General features: G+C 36.6%; 1 protein-coding gene across 2 annotated transcripts in view; it reads right to left on the reverse strand.

The window, feature by feature from the left end:
* The window catches only part of LOC131684081 (uncharacterized), a 372,745-nt gene that overhangs the window by 271,477 nt on the left and 79,861 nt on the right, over positions 1-21,407 (reverse strand). Inside the window, exons 4-5 of one of the 2 annotated variants that reach the window (XM_058966625.1) lie at positions 305-530; positions 92-240 (exon numbers count right to left, since the gene is read on the reverse strand). The exons of the other annotated variant lie outside the window; for it this stretch is intronic. Coding sequence (XP_058822608.1) covers positions 92-240; positions 305-530 — 375 coding nt within the window. The remainder of the gene's footprint in view (positions 1-91; positions 241-304; positions 531-21,407) is intronic. 2 annotated transcript variants of the gene reach the window in all.

Raw genomic sequence — 21,407 nt, forward strand, 5'->3', positions numbered from 1 at the left:
TAGTAGAAAAATTTCAGAAATTTCCATACACTTGCTACGAAAGCTACCTTTGTTCGTTCGAGAGCATTGATAGCATTCCATTCGCACCTACCTAAGCTCCTTCATCAGGTTGTCAAACTTGGGACTTCGCAGGAACGGCACCAAATATCCGTCGACAAAATTGTGATAGTAGCTCGCCGCCACTGAGCGCAGTTTGGCAGCCACAGCGAGACAAGCACCCAGCAGTAGCTTCTGGGAAAACTGAAACAGATGGAGGATTTTATTTGAATTTAGTTGACCGCGCTATCATTCAGCATAATCCTACCTCTTCCACTCCATACTTCGTGGCCGCATTGAACCACTTGCAGAAGCAGGCAAACAATCGGTCACAGTTATGCGGAGTAAATCCGTTTGCTACTTGTAAATGATCATAGTCAATTAGTGCTAACAAGGCTGTAACGTGCTGACGGATGATAAACGGACCGCCTTCGTCCATGCTCAGATGCTGGTAGTGCCATTCGATCAGGTAAAACAATGCCGGCAATAGGTCACTGCAATGGTACAGGAAGCAGAATAATGGGTTAATTTGAAATTCTGATTCAATGAAAAATAAATTTATGGCTCGTCCAGGATATGTATTTCTCCTGACGAGAGGTTAGGTTAGAAATGGACTTTTGATTATAGTAAAATTAGATTGCACTTTTATATGAATTTATAGCAGATTAATTTCTAAATGGAAGGAGGTTTGTGTTTATTTTTAAACTACAAACAGAAGGGAATATTTTGAAACAGTAGGTTCTTCTGGTTGGAATGGTGCTTTACTCAGGGTGTCGACTCATTTCTGAAAATGAAATTCCCTGATTTTCCAGGTTTTTCCAGACCTTCTTGAAAATTTTCCAGAGTGCTCAAACAAATCAAATTAAATTCATATTTTTCAATGTCTATCGTTTGAGCTTACACCATTTTTGCATTTTTAGTTAGTTTTAAACCTTTTGTATCTTCCATTTCAATCAAACCACTTTTGGTCTTTTAAATGCCATGTAATTTAAATATTTCCAAATCTAAACAAGTTTCATCCTCTAAAATTTTAAATAAAATTATGTTTTCTAGAAGCCTGATTGTGACAAATCTTGGATCAATGCATAGTCCAATCCACGATTTCAACTTCCCGGCCGTTTTGACGTTTGCTGCGGGTGGAATGACAGCTGTTGTTTTTGTTTGTTGCGTACATTTTACACTGCGACCAACGTTTTGTTCGATTGTTTACATTTGGTTAATACGATTTGTAGTAATTTTTCGTAATTTAATAAAATTTTGTAATCTTATTAAATACGACAATCTGCTAGTTTGCACTGAATATCAAGTCAACGAAGAGTAGCTTTGGTCAGAGTTTTTATTTAGAGCATTTTGTTATTTGTGGGTGAAATTAATATTACGGCTCTTTGTCCTCCGATGTGTAAAATCTAACAATAGCTAACCAGAAATTTATTTATCGATTGATACATCATGGTACATCAATAAAACAAAAGTTATTAGAAACATTGATCCATACTATGTTGTATTTCGACTATGCGAGCTATCAATATCCGTGACGACTGACTTGTTGTTGACTTTTAATGAACTTTCGTCGTATACTAACAATATAATAAAAAACGTAGTTTGGATCGCTACAATAAAAATTAAACTGGTTTGTACATACAGTCGAGGACATGATAGTAGAGGAAAATAGGTGGTTGTGGGAAAAGTAAATTTAACCAATAAAATAGTTTCACTTGCTAGTTCTATAGTTATAGAAAACATTCGAAAATTCTTTGTTCAAGCGATCTATTCAATGCGGATGAACGAGAAAATATCCCGACCTCAAACTGCCATGGTCTTGCTTGCTCCCATTTGAATGCTATAATCTGCTTCTTGGCAAATTTGCATGTACAGTCGACGGACAGACGGATTTGAAAAAAATTAGTTATAAATGTCACTTATCGTTCAATGGGTTCAAAGTTCAATGGCACCCGGTGATCGGAATCCTGAATGGGTCCTGTATGGTTTTCAGCTACATTGCAATAATCTAAACCTTACGGGTTAAAATGGTTTGATTTGATGCGAGACTGAACATTATGGAAGATAGTGTCTCCGGAAAGTTGTGTCCAGTAAGTCAAGGTTTTCTGGATAGTGAAAAAAGAACCTCTGAATTGCCCTACCAGCTGGCAATAAACATTTCATGTATTTTCTTGAGGATTTATCCCAGTTTTGGAGTTGATTGTTGCATTTGAGCTGGATGCCATACTGAATCCATTTAGGATTCCGAATAAAATGCTGAATGGTTTGATCTGGAGTATTTCCCAGTAATTTATACCGAAAAATGAACCTGGTTCTAAATAGTATTCCGGCACCAGGGACACTGGAGCCGGAGTGCGAGTTAGAAACAGGTAGGATTCCGGCTAAACTTTACTGGGTTGTTATCGAAACGTACTTGCTACAATTATGGGATTTTCGATTGATTGACACTGGTGTAATAGACTGCACTGGTTTTGCACCATTTTTGCACTTTCTAGCAGAAGTGTAGAAAACTGGGTATGTTCCATTGACACTTCTGCTAGAAAGTGCAAAACCAGTGCACTCCACTACACCGGTGCACATCAATAAAAAAATCCCATTAGAAGTCTTCGACGCTTTATTGCGATGGTAATGTTCAAGGAATAAAAAATACCTAAAATACAAGCCAAACATACAATCAAATCAACGGCATTAATTCCATCTCCAAGAGTCGACATGAATTGTTCCTAGAAGTAAATTTGAATTTCAGAACTCCAATTATTCACGTGATCTCTAAGCGACGTGATTCGTTCACCTCTATCAATATTTAACGGATTTAATTTAGTCCCTTTACTAAGGAACTAGTTTCTTTTGATGTGATTATATTGGGGATATAAAATCCTTTGTCAGCAAGAACTATATCAGCTGCATTCGCGAATATCGAGAAATTCGACAACAGATGAACACAAGCGTTCCATTTGCTGCCAGGCCGATTAGAAATTTTGTAGTTTGCATAAGTTTGTAATCGCTTTGATGATCTAGCTTCAGGATTCTACCGTCTCTCTGTACTAATTTCGAAACTGCCAATAATAAATATCTTTCTATTTCCATACTGTTATTTGAACGATCGAGGCGTATGCTTATCGATTGTATCTTTTGATACGATTTCGATTGCATACTTTAAGCACTCGTACATTGCGAATACTATTCGGTAAAAATACTTCGAAATTGTTGTAGCACACACTGAGTAATATTCATCAAATGAAACGTTACTTAGAAGATTTTGCAATATCATTACGAAGACTTCAGTCTTTGTCATTACACAGTAAGGTTTGGCTACTTTCTACAAAATTGTTAATACGTTGAAAATTTCCTAATGCCAGTCATTTTTCAGCCAATCAAACCGTCGTTTTAATTATCGTAGTATCGTTTCTAGAAATTCAACACGTTGTTGCAACCGTGCCAATTGCAAACGATATCGTTGTTTTAATAATCGACACTCGCGATTTTCATCGGAATGGACTCGGAATGATCCGTTTTGAATTCTCTACATTTGGTGTTTCATCTGAAATGAAAACAAATCTTATTAAACATACTCAGATTCTTGCCAGAGAATAATTACTCAAAAATAGTGACTAAATAAACTAAGGTCCGATTTCTTTACCCACGCATTATTTTTAAAAGTTCAGTGTGGGTGAAGAAATCGGCACTAAATCTAAAGTTACTTTTCATATTTCCACTGTAAGGATATACTAGAAATTTTCATACAGGTACAACTATTTACATGAAGAAGAAAAGCGCCCGGATGCAGCTGACCGCATCGGAAATCTGTCTGAGCTAATTTTTTGATAATTTGGTGGAGAGTTGCGATTTTCATGCATAGCGATGTACCTTTTTTCTAGTTCGATGATTTTTTCAGATCTTCGGAAAAGCCCCTAGCAGAATAATAATGTGTACTGCTCTTAGAGCTGGCATGTATTGCATTATCATGAAATCCGCTTTTTTCTATCACTACAACCTTCTACACGAAGATTGTACATTTTCATGTTTTCAGGGACATTGTTGCTCTCAGAATCTAAACAGCTTATGTGAGAGCCGATGAGTATCACAGTTCCGCTGCTTTACCTACAGCAGGAATTAACACAAACGAACTTTCAACGTCTTTTCAGTCGACTTACAGTTACCTACTACACAGTCATGAGTAATTTTAAATAAAAATCACAACAACTATCCAAATACAGTTTGGTAAACAAACAGTGATTGTCAATTTTCAAACAAAAATAAATACAACACACGAAGAAGAAAAACATCGAACACAGTTCCACCCGCAGCTACTGTCAAAGTTAAAACTGATGACGTCATCGTGGATAAGACTATTGCATACTCATCGTAGTGCTTATGGAAATCACAGACCAACAGACATAACACTCGAAAACAATGCTTCGCCTAATATAACGGTTATTTTAAATATAGTTTTGGTTGGGGCTGTGATCGTATTCGCGATAAGGCCGCCTCTGGCATATGCACAAGTAAGCTGAGGATAGACCACTAGTGAAAAATTGTTACCAGGCCCGAGGGATGACCGACAAGCAAATGAGTGTATGGGACCGTGCATAAAAGGAGGAGCTAGTGTTCTGGAAAAATTAGCGGATTGACATTTTAGGGATGAATTTTCTCATAGTGTTACGTATTTTAGTCTGTGTGGAAATGGTGATGAGTCTGGGATCTTCCGTTAACCTTCTGGCAGTCGCGCTGGTGCACTGAGTGCACGCTGCTTTGAAAAGCTAGTAAATTGCCTCTGGGCAACTGCGGCTGCTCATTCAGTGGGCCATATGCGCGACTTGGGGAGGGTTAAGTAGGTACCGTTTTAACATACTCTATCATATTCCAAATACACTTGAAGGTGGCGTAACCCATTCTTACATCAATTTTCAATGTAAAGTTTGTTCGCGACAAAATATGGAAACCTAAAAACACATAGATCTCTTGATATATTCAACCAAAAATGAAATATTTTTCACAAATATGGACGAATGTCTTTTTAATCTCAAAATACATAATTCGTTGACATGTTAAATGCGCTTTCAAAAATGGGTCGAATGAAATGCGTATTAGAAATCATATGTGCGGTCCAAACGGAAATCAAAAGATATCTCATTGGAATAGTTCTAAAAAGCTTGGCTAATCGGCAAGCTCTGTTCACACTGTTTCCAAAACTTCTAATACTCGATTGCGATCAGCTACATAAAAAAGAAATGCAAAATACAATCTTAAGAAACGACCAAATGGATTCGATAGTGAGACAAACATTCTGTTCGTACACTAATAAAATAATAATAAAATAAAAACGTCAAATGTGTTTGTACATAATTCGAAGCATCATCAAGGAACGAAGTCATTGAAGGTATTGATTACTTCGAATTATAGTGATAGGCTGAATATGAGGGCTAAACACTTCTTCGAAAATTGTAACGTGGATATTATACCATTTTTTCCTGTGTGGCAATGGATTACAAAACTTGGACGTAGAAGACTTCAACCAAGCTTCATGGCATGTAACGAAATGAAGTATTAAAATAATTCTGAACGATAGAGAAGTCTAAGTTTCTCAAGAAATAATTGGTTAAGCAGGTCTTCTGCAACAGTGGGTGAACCAGTAAAAACTTCATACCAACAGGAAGGTATCCCAGAATATGCACTAAGAAGATTGTTTACAGAAACGGTTTGACCACTTCTGTGCAGTAATAATCCGCTTTTTATGTTCTGGTTAGATTTGGATTCTTCTTTTGAAGCTTCCGGAAGTCATGCTAGTGCACTGAGTGCACGCTGCTCTGAAAATCTAGCGAAATCGTCTGAGCGCACCAGCGGCTGCTCGTTCAGTGGGCCATTTCCGCGACTTCGGGACCATTCATAAATTACGTAACGCAAAAATTGCCCAAAATTGACTCCCCCTCCCCCTATGTAACAAATTGTCACAAACTTTTCCATCCCCCCCTCCCCTGTTACGTAACAAATTCCAAGAAAAAAAATTTTTTTCTTCGATGAAAACATGTTACGTAACAATCTAGTTATCACCCCCTCCCCCTATGTCACAACTTGTCGTACCCCTCCCTTCCCCCTAAATGCGTTACGTAATTTACAAATGGTCCCTTCCGGAGGGTAAATAATGATTGCGTTGTTGATACAAAATCATCCAGCACTTTTTCACAACTTTAAAATAGGGGCATAATTCAAGAAAATGTCGAATAATTAAAAGAAAAAACAGACAGGTCTGCGAACAAATTATAGAAACCGGTTTTTGATAAGTTTACTTGTGATTTGAGACAAACAGTTTTTTAGTTTCTCATTTGCCTGCCATCTCCCACCAATTCGTCATTTCAGAAATTAAGTATCCTCTAAAATGCCGTTGAGATCGTATTCGTCTCATGTTCTATGAGATTCCCTCTATACATAAGACAATTATGCGTTGAACGGCAGTGAAAAGGTCAGTTGGAAATTCCATCTTGGAATATAATAAATACATACAAATAAATAAATAAAGCGATTTTCAATGCAATCTGGCAATAGCAAGCACGTTGTGAGATGAGTGAAGCTTCGCAGCAAAAGGGAGGCAAACTTCGGTTAAATACACTATTTATTGATTTTAAATATTGTCGTATCCGCCCGTCTGTTAGCGGAAGGCGATATTGAAACTGGAGCTTGCGAAAGTCATCCTCATACAGTTCTATATTATATGGAAACCCATATCGAAAACGTTGAATTTTTTAAGCGGAGTTGAGTGTTTAACCGTTAGGTAACGACATAGTACGCCAGTAATTTTCCAGATTTCATTTAAAATTACAATTTGCTTTCCATAACTAGAACCTGAAACTTGGTAACATCATAGTACATCACTATGCATAAATTTTAGTGAGATAAAATTGAAGATGTAGTAAATGGGCCTGAGGGGAACTTTTTGGTCGTTTCTACCGCATAGCAGAGTGACAGGGTAATGGTCATTACTATTATAATTTTAAACATATTCAAATATTTGTAGATGGTTTGGAATCAGGAAGTCATCTACTTTTTTAAACCTGCTATAAGGAATCGTATGAAATCTTGTTTCCGGACAACCGGTCCTGGAGGTGTGTCCCAGCTTTGAAATACTATTTGTAAATTTCAAAGAATCCTAGCAATATGGATGTCAAAATTCTTGGGTTTGCCACAGAGATTGTTAACAATCGTCATCTATCTGATAATTTGACCCCGGAGCGGTCTTCACAACTTTATTTAGTTGCTTAATAATTCTGTCTGTCAGATATGAAAGCTGTGCGTTACCTAATGCCGCTATGGACTAGCACTTAACGCGAGTGGAATTGAGTTGCGCTTAGAATTAACTCGATGGCTAGTACTTGAAGGAACTTGAATAAAACAAGTTTACACCGTTGGGAATTAGTTGATTACAAACCCCAAAATTGGTCATATAAGCAAAAAATAAGCTACCGCAAAACAAGAGATCAGCTACAGTGCGATATACTGTAATACGGTCATGAAGACTTATTTCAAGAATCGGCATTTTTTAAAGAATTTATTGCTTTATTATTTTGGAAATGCAACTAGATTATCAACAATATGTTCGATTTAATAGGCATAATTACTCTACCACTCTGTTTCTCTAACATTATTGACCCATCTTTTTCGTCTACAATTTGTAAACATAAAAAATACCCACGGTTCGGTCAAGCTAATGCATTGAGCCGTGTCAAAGTAAACGGTCTGTGCACACCAAGTGTACTTATATGTATTTACCTTACAGAGTCAGAAGAATCACAACAAGGCCGTCGATAAATCAATTTGGCATCCGTATTAAATATTATATATGAGTCAGTCCACGTCAGATTCACAACCAAATTTTTTTTAGCTGAAAATTGTTCGCACTAAGTTTTGTTTTTAATGAATACGATTCTTTTTTTCAATTTATGAGTTTGTAAAATTTTGAATTTTATTGAATTGAACATTTTTCAATCACTGATAACTCAGAAACTATTCAATTTGTATGTATGTATGTTGGTAGCGACCATCCTAGCTCGAGTCTTGCTCTGCAGCGGCTCCACTTAACAGTACGCTCAAAATTCGTTACAATTCTGCATTCAGCATACCACTGTATGAAAGACCAAAAGGGGGTAGCGCAGGCAATTACACCTACACGGAAACAAATCCTTTATAGTTTTCATGAATTATAAATCATGAAACCAAAAATTTTGTCAACTTTAGAAATCATAATAATAGTTCATCATATCATGATGAAAAAGACGCCCATCATGAACTATAACAAGCACTCCCATGATTACTAATCATGGCTGCTACATGCGTAACACATACCGTCCATTTTTGCCAAGGGAGCCTGGTTGCCGTTATTTAGGGGCAATCATTTACCTGTTTTCCTTCAGGACATCATATTGAATGAGTCAAATTGAACAAATGCAGATGGAGTCTAATAACTACAATTGGTTTCTAAACAAAAATATAAGAGAATGTAATTGAAACGAGTTGTTGTGTATTCCAGGCTACTAAGTTGATTTTGATGCACAGTTGTTATACTATTAGGTAGTCAAAAATGTTTCAAGGATTGTCTCATACTAAACGAACAGAGTTGTTTCAATTTCTGGAAAACTTCAGTCAACATACATTTTGTTCGATTAGATTTTTGCTTCTATTAGACAAAAAATATGCCCTATCTAAAATTTTTTTGGTGTTTCTGGAAAAAATATGATTTAAAACTTAATTTTGCAGTTATTTATGGCTAATTATTTTTTCAATCACTACCCGAAACAAATTGAAGGACTTTGGTTGGGAAGAACTGTTGTATCCTGCCTATAGCCCGGATACAGTGCCATCAGACTATCGTTTGTTTCGTTCGTTACAATACACTCGAAAAAAAATTTCATAAATAACTTCAAAACGCACTTAAAGCAATACTTTGATCATGAATTTCACCATTTATAGTAGTCGTACATTTATTTTGAGAATTTAGTGAGGTAGTCGAACAAAACGGCGAATACTTGGTTAAAAAAAAGTTGTTCAGGGCATTAGAAATCCCATGTTCATTTTATATTTCAATGACCCTTAAATTTTTTTTTGACTAATATAACGATCATTATTATCCTGTTTTGAAGAAGCTCACTAGTAAGCATGTGTTGAACATGGGCAACTCATCGTGAATTCGGACTGGTATTTACAGAAAAATTACTACATATTTGGTTTAAAAATTGCGAGACTTCATGGTGTTTTGTATTATTTTGAAGTAAAAGATATCGCATACTTAATAGGAAATAAACCATAAGTTTCTGAACCAGTCAACGGAGCAAAAATAGCAACAACATTCGGATCATTTCAATATTATTCTGGTGGTGCAGGAGTTAAAGTTGATCTCAAAAGCTGTTTGTTGGGGGAATATTGCCAGTAAAATTCGCATTCACCATAGTTGTCCTAATAATAGTAAAAGAGAGGTTTTTAATTTTACCAATTTTAGTACAATTATGATTAATATGATTATCATTTAATTTATTTTCAATTTCAATAAAAAAGATTATTTTCAGAAATTTAGTTCATGATACCTGGAATCATAACCGTCATTAAAATGCCTGAAATTATACTCGAAACAAGAGTAACGCATATACTGCGTTACAAACAAATAGTTCATGATATGATGCACATAATTCATGGTGTATTTTCATAACATGAAATAAATGATAAAAATCATGAGTCAGTTTTCTCATTTAGAGGAACGGATTTGTACCCGTGTACTCAGTATCCACTGGAATCAAAGAATCTTCTACTCAGAAACTATTCAATTTGTAGAAAAAATATTAAATATTAAAAGTTGCCTTTTCGCTTGAGCTCATCGAAATTGTTTTTGCAATGCATATTTGTTTTTGCTATGTAACTTATGTATTCTGCAAATACTAGAAGCAAATTTAAGTGCAAATACTAGAAGCAAATTTTAAGAACCAAAAGCATTTTATTATTTCTTGAAATCATTTAGATTAGGTAAAAAATTCGGAATCTCCCATTACATCACGAGATAATACAATTATAACAGATCACTGGTCGTTTAGTGTAAAATTGGATTGTCTTCAGTTTATAACTGTAATATCTCGCATAGTATTTTGGTATCCACTCCAGATTTTTTCACAAAAAAAAGATTAAACATGATTTTTGATATTTAATCAATTTGTTTATAATAATTATAATAATTGCAGATTTCATAAGTTATATGACAAAAATATTTTTTTTTGTTTTTTTCGGTAAGCTCATGCAAAAACAACTTTTTGTAAATAATATTTTTTTCCATGCATCAAATACTTTTCGAGTTATCAGTGATTCAAAAGTGTTCGTTTTTATAAACTTCAAAAGTTAAAAATCTAATAACTTGAAAAAGTATCATATTCAGCCAAAACAAAAAATACGTGTCAATTATTTTTAGCTAAAGAATGCAAGAAAAAAATTTGGAACGAATTCAAATTTTGGTTGTAAATCTGACGGGGGATGACCCATATAACCATGGTTGTGAGAAGTTGAATATAGTTATTCTCCCTTGTATAAAATGTGTTGAAGGGAATAAGTGCGTTCAACCGAATATTTGAGCCAATATTTTCCAGTCGCATTTATAAAAAATTATTAACACCAGGTCGAAATTTCTCCCTGATTTGAATACAAATTCCCTGAAAATTCCAGGTTTTCCAGGTCTACTAGAATTCCCTGAAATTCCCTGATTTTCCAGGTTTTTTCCAGGAATCGCCACCCTGTTTACTGTATGTAGGGTAGACACTCCCATATTCATCTCTCTAGTAGCACGTTTATATATTTAGCAACTAATGAAAGTATTAGGCAAATGTAGCTTGCTACATATTGACACTTATAGGTCGAGTGTCAAGTATGTTATGTTAGCCTAAAACTTTCATTAGTTGTTAAATATATGAGCTAAAAAACTATTTTTTTTTTTTTTTTTTTCGAGAGAGAGAGAGAGAGAGAGAGAGAGAGAGAGAGAGAGAGAGAGAGAGAGAGAGAGAGAGGTCCTACTGGAGCTGTAGAGCTAGGTTCTCGAAAGGACTCTCCGTCAGAATCACTCACTACAATTGCAGACGAGACAGGAAATACCACCCACTAAAACACTGCTTAAGGCAGTACCGGAGCGAGAAAAATCGGATGGCGACCTTGTGCTGGTTAAACTCATTTTTCACAAAAACTATAGCAAATTTCTTCTCCAGAATGACTCATTCCCTAAGTTAGTATATTGCGCAATTTTTGAGATCTTTTCCGCATAGATTGGTTCAGTATAAGTCCCGGCGTGTTGTCGCGAAATTTGAACATCAATAGTCAAAATCCAAAATTCTGATTTTGTATGGCAAAACAGGACAGCGCTGTGTTCCGATCGCCCTAGCTAGTAAACGGCAGCTCAAATCCACACCAAAATACTTCATTCCCTAATTGAGACATTGGGGAATTCGATAGAGTGAATATTACATCGATATATTGTTCAGAATTCAATATTTGTTGTCGCGAAATTTTGTAATCAATAGTAAAAATCTCTGCGGACATTGGCAACCATTATTTCAACAGATTTTGTTGCGAGCACCATGCGTGAATTGTGATAAATTGGTCAAAGAAGTAATCAGCCAGAGCAAGTCGTGCTTTTTATCGCTTAGTTTAGTCATAACAATGCACGTTTATTTTTGATTGTATGTAACTAGTGGAAGGTGGGATATGGCATCCATCACTGACTTGAGAAACATTGATAAAATAAAGAAACAGAAAACATTTCTGTTTGGCCAATTGTACAGAATTGATGTTGGTGTGCAGATTATGTCAGATATCATGCATGCTACATTGCAGAATAACATTGCGCAGTTGTTTACGTCGCATTGCTATGTAGTTGCTGTGCATATGACTGATTTTAGGAGTAATTTCTCGGCATGAACGATAAATAGAAGTCATTTAGGATTTTATCTGCGTTTACATAGAATAATTTTGTGAATAGGCAAGATTGTTATTGTACATTATGTTGTGCATATCAGTAAATATTAAATGATAGCTGTCATTGCTAAAAACATTTATTCAAGAACAATTTCAAAAATTCGAAAGTGATTATGATGAATTCGTTATACTAATATTGCACGGTGAAAAAAGTAAAAATAAAAAAAAAACAGGAACAAAACTATAATATTATATAACTATTATCACTAGCACATACAGTGTATTAGATTTTGGCCACTTCCGTCAAGCATTTTGAAAAAACCTGAAGTAGCTAGCGAATAATTAGCTGAAGTAGCTAATGTTGAATAATTTTTAGAGATTTCCAAGAAGTAGAAATAATAACCGACTGCAATTTTTTTGACTAGTTCTAGAAATTTGTTAAATTTATTGATGCAGTGTGTTGATGACACAATGATTCACAAATTTTTGATAAGGGAAGTTATGAATCGATCTGACAGACAGCAGCCCAATCGGCTCTATCGATTACATACCCGCTTGCCCCTACTGACTATTACATTGACGGCAAGAACATCGAGAAAAGACGGAGGAATGTACGTTCATCATGCTTACGCATTCCAAAGCGGCGTAGCAGGTTGGTCGGCCGAAGTACGAATGTTGGTCCTTCGTAATCGTTTTATTTTTTCATTGCAAATCAGACTATTTTTCATCTCTTGTTTCATATAGAAATAAGATGATTGCATCCTATTGCTCATAGCTTTTTATTCACCCTACCTATTTGATGACAACAACGCGGTTCAACGCGGAACAAATTTTCGAATCAAACCCGATTAAATATCTTACAATTTTACGCCAGTTTCATTATCACGCTTTCGTTTCCACCTGGCGATACATAGACATAGATACAAAAAAGCGATAGACAGATTACACCCTGGTTTGAGTGAGTGTAAGATCGACTACACCGGTGCAGTGCACTGTCAATAACGAAAGTGCCATTAGATATTGATTTCGATTTATGCTATGTATACATTTCACCGAAAATATGCTAATAAATCATCATCGAACTACATGCCCGCCGATCGTAACGCTAGCTAATTTCAGATAGCTTCTTGTTGCTGATATTTCAAAACGACAGTTATATATCTTACACTTATTGAAAACATTAGTCCTTAGTATAACTTATACTAGTAAAAAAATTTGGGTTTTTTTCTGAACAATGCTCGAATGCATTACGCATTTCCTGGTCTTGTGTCACCACTCCCTGCATTCCTGCATGCACGCGCGACCACCTTGAGACAGTGCGTTCAGGAATGAATGGTAAGAAGCTTCAACACTCTAATACTTAATTCAAACTCAGTCGAGCACGGAACCTGTGGAGCACCATGGCACACTTTACAGTATCTTTGTCTTTACCCTTTCAAGCGGGACTCTGACGTGTTTTTTCTTGTTTATTTGACACGGCTCAATTCGTTAGCATAACTGAGCCGCGGGTCTTTTATGATTTTTACAATATGTAAAAAATAAAAATTAATTTTCACTAAGGCTATCCATCGGTTCTTGTTCACGCAGCTTGCTGCTGTGTGTTGAGATCCTCTTCCTAGGCGGTGAAACAGCTGCATTGTCTATCGCAACTAGACAGTCATTCAGTTCGCTTTCTCTCGCGTTTTCGTTCACGTCCATGTTGTCATCGGTGCTACATTCAAGTTGCTCACGGTCGGATTTTCTTATTTGTTATTTGTGCTTGCGGGTCGCTGTTGTAGATCGGTCGGCATCTGATTTATTTTTGGTGGTGTTGGTTGTCGGTTTGGAAGCATCTGGTATAACCGTTGTAATTTCGCTGTTCGTAACGGTAGTAAGTTTAGTGGTCCTGGACCATATCATTGAGTTAGTGTTTGTTAATGCGCGGTCCGCAGTCGTTGGTTTACCAACCGGTTGTGGCTTAGCATACGACGACGGTGTACCGGTCTTGGTCGTAGCCTATGGACTTTCTTTAGGAGCCTCCGAGCAAGGTTTTCCGTGGTGTAGGGGTTGATCACAGAACTGGCACGTAGGAATCTGCCCTGGGTACGTGGCCAATGTTCGCTGATCAAATGTAACACCTAGTGTTTTGCCATAAATGGTCAGATATGAGGAGATAGGTTTTGTCGGCCGCATTCTCACCACAAGAACTCCGTTGCGGAGACCTTGGAAGAAGTTCCTCCATGTGTCTTCCGAAATGGTTTCCAATTCACCGTATTTTGGCATGTGTTGTTTGATAACAGCAGGATTAGTACACGGAGCCAAGTCGTGCATTTTAACTTCAATAGTGTCATGGTCTACGTATGTTGGGATGCTGTATAAAATGTCATTACATTCGACAACGTGCTTCAAGTTGTTCTGCGTAGCAAATGATTCTGCTTGTTTTATGTTTTGAAACGTAATCAGTACGTCATGACGTAGATGATGGAATTGCACAGCATTGACTTCTGCTATGTTAAGCTTCATGTTCACCTTCAACAATTGCTCCACGTCACGGATCGCTGGTCTTACCGGACATTTCGAAAAGTCAACAGCAGCATAGTTCGGCCGAACTGGGCTATAAACTGGCATGGCATTGTCACTCATTGTTTGTTCACGTTTCACACACTAGGTAGTAGAGATCAAATTTTGTTTTTGCAAATAGACAATGCAGCGCTCGGGTAAAATTTGATTGCCTGTCCTGCTATAGCAGTGGAGCGATTTTTAGCTTCTAAACTGCGCAAGATGAGAAACCGAACTGATCTCTGACGTGTTTGACTTTATTTCCCTAACTACTTGTATTCGTGGAAACTAAAGGAAAAAAAAACCCTGTTGTAATCCACCAAGCGGTGCAATCGTGCCTTTCTCTTTAATCCAAACTACACGGAAAAAATTGTTCCTTAAATTGTGAATAAAGTGCCATGAATCCTGGAACAATCACATTTATCGTTATGAAAACAGGACCATGAACAAAAATAATGTGTTTTATAATTATGTTTCCCTTTCCCTTCAGTAACGCTTATTTCAGTGGAACTATTTGTTTTTATTTTGTGAACTTCAGTCACGGTTTCCGCCAAGTCAATTCCAATTCGATTTTCAGTACGCGAACTAGTTCACAACTTTATGAACATTATTCATAAAACCAAAGATTGACTCATGATGATTTTTTGATATAGGAGCTGTCGTTAACAAAATCAAAATATTCTGGATATGTTCTCGTGAATTATTTCGCGAAATTCAAAATTGTGTTCATGAATCCATTTAATTCTCGTGAACTAATTCATGGTTTCTAATATATTAGGTGCGATCCAATATCCGTGCTCGTGAATATGTTCGTTTCATCAAATATTTTTCATGTATTCGTGAACTGTTTCATGATTCCTAATACATGTCACGATCCATTATTCGTGCTCGTGAAATAGCTCACGCAATCATGAAATATAGTTCATGTATATATGAACTGGTACATGATATTTAGTATAAGTTACAACTCACGTTCATTTTTGTAAAATAGTTCACGAAATCATTAAATATTATTCATGTATTCGTGAACTGGTTCATGATGCCTAGTACATGATTTACAATCTATTTTACGTGCTGGTGATATTTAAAAAAATATTTACAATTTCATGCAACATGATAATGAAATTTTCCCGTGAACTTTCACAAAATTTGGAGAATTATTCGTGGAATCATTTTTATTCCATGCATTGTTTTATGAAATTCCCAGCTGCTAGCGACATCAGTAATAGACACGAGCATTAGATATAAAAAACTATTAGGACCTCAAACATCGTTATTCGTTTGATAAAGTTAATGGCGCTGTCTGGATAGAAAACAAAAACTGCGCTGAGAATCCCAAATAGTGTGCGTGATAGAATTCACAGAACAAGATATTGCGAATCAGTCATATTTTTATGATCCAGTGTCATATTGTCGATAGTAACCAAAAAGTAATAAATCGCAATTAGGCGAAGAGAATTTACGAATACCATAACTTCTGATATCATGAACATTAGTCATATTACTCTTCGTGTCAAATTTGGAAGTAAGTTTTAAAATAAAACATTACGATAACATGAACAGAAATTACGAAAATCATGACTAAGATCCTGAAATTATGTACATGAATTGCTCTATTTATGACTAAAATATTACGATAACATGATAAGCAGTTGCAAAAATCGTGACTTAGATCCTGAAATCATGAACATGAATCACTCTACTCATAACTGAAATCATGAATTTAAATCCCGCTAGTCTGACAGAAAAATGCGATAGTATACTCATGAATAAGATAGCACAATAACGTGATGAGATATCACAAGAATCGCGAATAGGCTCTTGAAATCATAACCATCTTTTGACTGTCGGCTGTGTATTCCCAAATCAAGAACTAGAATCACAACAAAAACTAAACATGTCCAGGGAAAAACAATAGTACCCTAAACAAACATTCTAATGTAACGCCATGTATATATTCGGGGCGAACTAGTTTTTTGAAAATACAAATAGTTTCATGAATTCGGGGTTTATTATTCATAATTTCAGGAACTTGGTCATGGTTTTCGTAAAAATGTTCAGTTCATGAAATCGTGACCTTTTGTATATGAAATTATGACTGGTTTTTTCATGTACGATTTCATGACTGGTTATGTTCAAAATAATGGTTGAAATGTTCATTACATAATCAGGACAATTTGCACATACATGTGTCGTAGCTGAAACACTTGAACCCAGAAACGGATCCAGGAGGAGGATCCGGGGGGTCTGGACTCCGCCAAAAAGTTTCAACTTGTCAACAAATTTTAAATTAGTTTCAATTTTAAAGTAGTTTTCAAACTCAAAATCACTTCAAACAAAAATTTTCACTGGAAGTTTATTTTAGAGGAACTCGGAAGGTGGGTTTATGGAAGGATGGTGTGTGATGGGTGGATATACCGGGGTTAGGTTGACGATGTTCAGATTGATTCCATAACCTTTTTATAGTAAAGTAAAGTGAATTTATAAATATGGGACATCACTTTTTTCACTTGAACTACCATAACAAACGAACAAAACGCACCAAGGCTTCTGAATTTCGAGAAACATCGTTGATTAAGTTTCAAAACAAACGCTAAAAATTGGTGCAGTTTGTTTGAATAGAAAAAAATTATTCTGAGAAATTATGGTGAACGTATAAATATGGGACACACTGTATTTTTTGTATTTGTAAAATTGTCCAAATGATATGAAATTTGGCATCTGAGTTTACTTTGGTATTTGTTACAATAGGACCCTTTGAGATTTCAAAAATGTGTGCGAGGGTGACCAAGGTAGGGGGGTTTATGAATGGTGGAGGTGTTAGGGTAAGTGGGGTGCGATAGTACACCAATCTGCATATTATACCTTCCATTTGAGACTTGTTTGCAATTTGTAACTCATTTTAATTATTTTTGCATTACTTATACATACACACCAAAAAAATCTGAATTTTATCGTTGACGTAATTGCAAACATGACACAATTCAACGAACCGTAATTTACGAAATGACGGAACATTACCGTGTTTCGTTTAATTTTACATGAAACATATACTTTACATGCGCAATGACATAAAATTACACTTCCTACCATTCAGAACAAACGCCGTATATGGAGTAAAATTACATGATTTGCGAAATTAAACGTCATGTAAAATTAAAATCAAACGTAAAACTAAGTCATTTTTGATGCTCGTATATATCAGGGTCAGGAGACGTAAATTTACACTATTTTTTCTAGGTGTGTATATTGATTACCGGTATAGAAATTTCGTATGTGGCCGCATACTTTAAGCCGTAACACAGGAACCAGAACTCCGCTTCAAAGGTAATTTAATAGCATTCAATAGGAATATTCTAGCTTTCATAAAAGACTGATTTTGTGAAAATCGAGTCAGACATTTCTGAGAAGCAGATGTGAATTCAACTCAGGAACATAACCGCTTTTCCGAAGCTTGTGGTTCCTTCGAAGATGTTCAATGTGGTCAGCGTGGGTTTGACTGGGCATCAGTGAACTGAAACTATAAATACAAAAATTTTCGAGCACATTTTATGAAATTTTCATCTTTTAGATATCATGCTGATTCCGATTTATATGGAAATTTCATGCGTGATCCCACTCTTCAACCTGTAACTCCGGAACCGGAAGTCGGAATTGAATGAAATTTAATAGCAACCTGAGTAACCGACATGCTTATTTTTGGTCACATACATACGTACACACGCACACACACATACATACGCACACACGCACAGACATTTGCCTAACTCGTCGAACTGAGTCGAATGGTATAAGAGACTCAGCCCTCCGGGCCTCGGTTAAAAAGTCGGTTTTCAGAGTGATTGCATAGCCTTTCTATAGGAGAATGGCAAAAAACAACGGAGAAGATAAATTAAGGGATGATTGCAACGGTTGAGGTAGAAGAATTACGCGGAAAAAATTGTTGAGCTAAGTTTCTAAAGAACACCAGAGATGCGATCAAGCCCTGGGAAGGCGATATGTTGGAGGTTGTTGAAGCTACTCAGATTCCAAAACAGGGGCATTTGCACATTGGTTATTTTTCCGGTAGCATCGACTGGTCAGACTACTGAACAGAAGCATAGTCCTCAAAACTGTAGAGCCCTGTTTCAGTAACACTGGTAACTTCCCAGAACTATCAGTTGAACTACGTTTTAGGAAGGTCAGAATGCGCCAGCTGAATGGAGCGCCGATCTTCGCCGAACTAAACTAGACTCTCATGGGTGGCCAAATACGGACAAAACAGATCTCTGATCATGGCAAGCTTGCTGCAACGGTGAGGAGTGTATCAGTGGCAGTTCGTATCACGTGCAATTTACAAGAATCTCTTACCACATGCGGCTCGCGAACTCTAACGCGAGGTGATAATCTGGATGTCGTTGTGGGGAAAAGAACGCAAAAGAAGTTAAATAAGGCAAGAACCATATCGAGCAGCACATGGGCTACGGCTAGCCGTCAGCACAGTGAAGGGGACCAAGAAGTGGCCTCGATGGCTAGAAAAACACTAAAGGAGCGGCCTTTGGATGAACACAAAATAAATGTGATGCCAATGAACATTAGACAATATGGATAAATTGGGATTGCGCCTATATTTTTTTGAGAGGAAATCCTCAAAACCTCAACACTCGCATTACGCCTAACGGAAAACTTCACCTTCCTCTTGTAAACCATAACGACGTACTTTATTCAGCCTAGCCTAGCAGCCTTTCCTGCAAAACCGATAAAGCTCCTTTGCATATATTGATCCTTTTAGCTACCAACTTTGACGGATAATTCCCGGCGGCGTATCTACTCCAATGAAGTTGAAAATTTTTATGAAGACCGATAACAATTTTTATGAGCCTAACTTGGCAGTCTACTCAGATAGTTCTCGACGACGAATATTCGACTTTGTGTTGTTCAATCGTCTATGTTTTCACTTCTCGTTCATATGTCCTTGATAGTTGAAGTTACTAATGCTGTTCGTTTCGCCATTTCCGCCGGAGTTTCGATAGTATGAGTGTCACTATTCTGCACGAAAAAAATGTTCTCAAAATCGCGAATAATGTACCATGCATTCTGGAAAAACCACGTTTTTACGTTACGAAAACAGGATCACGAACAAAAATCATGTATTTTATAATATTGTTCAAATTAATTTCAGTAATGCATAACGCTTTTATTAGTGGAAACATTTGTATTTGTATTGTAAGCTGCAGTCACGGTTTTCTGTACACTATTATTCATAAATACTTACATTCCTCGTGAACTAATTTATCAGTCCTAATTAGTCATGATTCAATATCCGTGCTCGTGAAATAGTTCATAACATATTATTCATGGATTAGTGCATTAGTTCATGATTCCTAAAGTATTAGTCACGACTCACCATTCATGATCGTGAAATAGTTCACATAATCATAAAATATGAATGAATTAGTGAACTGGTTCATGATTTATAGTACGTGATTCACGATCTATCTTGCGTGCTTATGATGTTTAGAAAATATTCCTAATCATTTTCAATTTCTTGCACCTTTGCACATGCTCATGGAATTTTCACGTGAACTATTTCACAAAATTTGGATTATTGTTCATGGAATCATTTTTGTCACAAGAACTTTTTCATGAAATATAATATACTTGTCTCCAGCTACAGCGACCAGTAATAAGTACGAGCAGCACATATAAGAAAACTGTTAGAACCTCGTTATTCATTTAATAAGGTTCGGTGTGATGTCCGAAAGAAAACGAAAATTGCACTAAACACCAACAATACATTAAAGAACCACACGATTGTTCGTGGTAAAGTGTACAAAAAAGATACAATGAATCGTGATCTACTTCCGGGCCAAAGACTCCAGCCTTGCTTTAGTCAGTGAAGACTCTTATCGGGTGACCTTCGTGGGTCTGCTCCCCTAACTACCTCCTCTTTCTTAAGGTTCATCTACCTTTTCGCCTTTTTGTGCCGCGGGTCATGAACTTTACTGTTTGCAAACAATTGGGACCCACAGCCTTCCATTTTAGCAATAAGGCTTGTTGTGGGAAATGCGATAGGAATCATGTGGATGATTCCTGTAGAAGAGATGTCGAAAAGTGTCTAATGTGGGGGAAATTCACTTGATCTCCCGACATGTTCCACGTAAAAACAGCGCGAGGTGAATCTTAAGTTCCCTTCAGTAACGCTCTAAGCAATCTTTTGCAAATATGCTAAAGATAGCTACGCCACCGGTCTCTACGAACATCTATACTATCCGGAATCAGGAATCAGTAGCGTCTGGATCAAATTTCATGTTCCCCATGCCGATCGGAGATTTGTGCCTTGCCAAGAATCGTCTTTTCATCATTTTCCTGATGGGAAGGATTGGGGAAGTGATAAGGTTTTTTTTGTTGGAGACGAACCACTGCGACCAGTATTTAGATCGATTGTGGTATAAGTGGTAAGGTTAGGGGTAAGGAAAACAATGACACAGAACAATAAAAATAGAGCATTCTGCACCTCCGGAGGCATGTTGAACGATTTAACACCCCCGAGGGGATATTGAGATAACAGAACGATATCACCCCCGAAGAGATATTGTCCTTCAAATACGGCTAAAACTATAGCTCTGGGTTAGAAACAATAGCATATCCCTCAGTTTCAGATCTCTGTACATAGGTTCATCTATGTATGGAGAACCAAAAAATCCGGATACGTAATTGCATTACTACAGGGCAGTTGCATATCAATTGATATGATATTCCGTAATCGGATTCGCAAAGATCACATGAATAATACTCAGCGCCCTGAATAGTAGCCATGCGATAATTGAGTTTGCAATGTCCAGTCAGTGCCCTGACTAGAATACTGCAGTTGTGTATGGACAAATGCAACAAATTCTTTGACATTTTCGGACTCACATCCG

This window comes from Topomyia yanbarensis, chromosome 2 (assembly GCF_030247195.1).
Source record: "Topomyia yanbarensis strain Yona2022 chromosome 2, ASM3024719v1, whole genome shotgun sequence".
Lineage (NCBI taxonomy): Eukaryota > Metazoa > Arthropoda > Insecta > Diptera > Culicidae > Topomyia > Topomyia yanbarensis.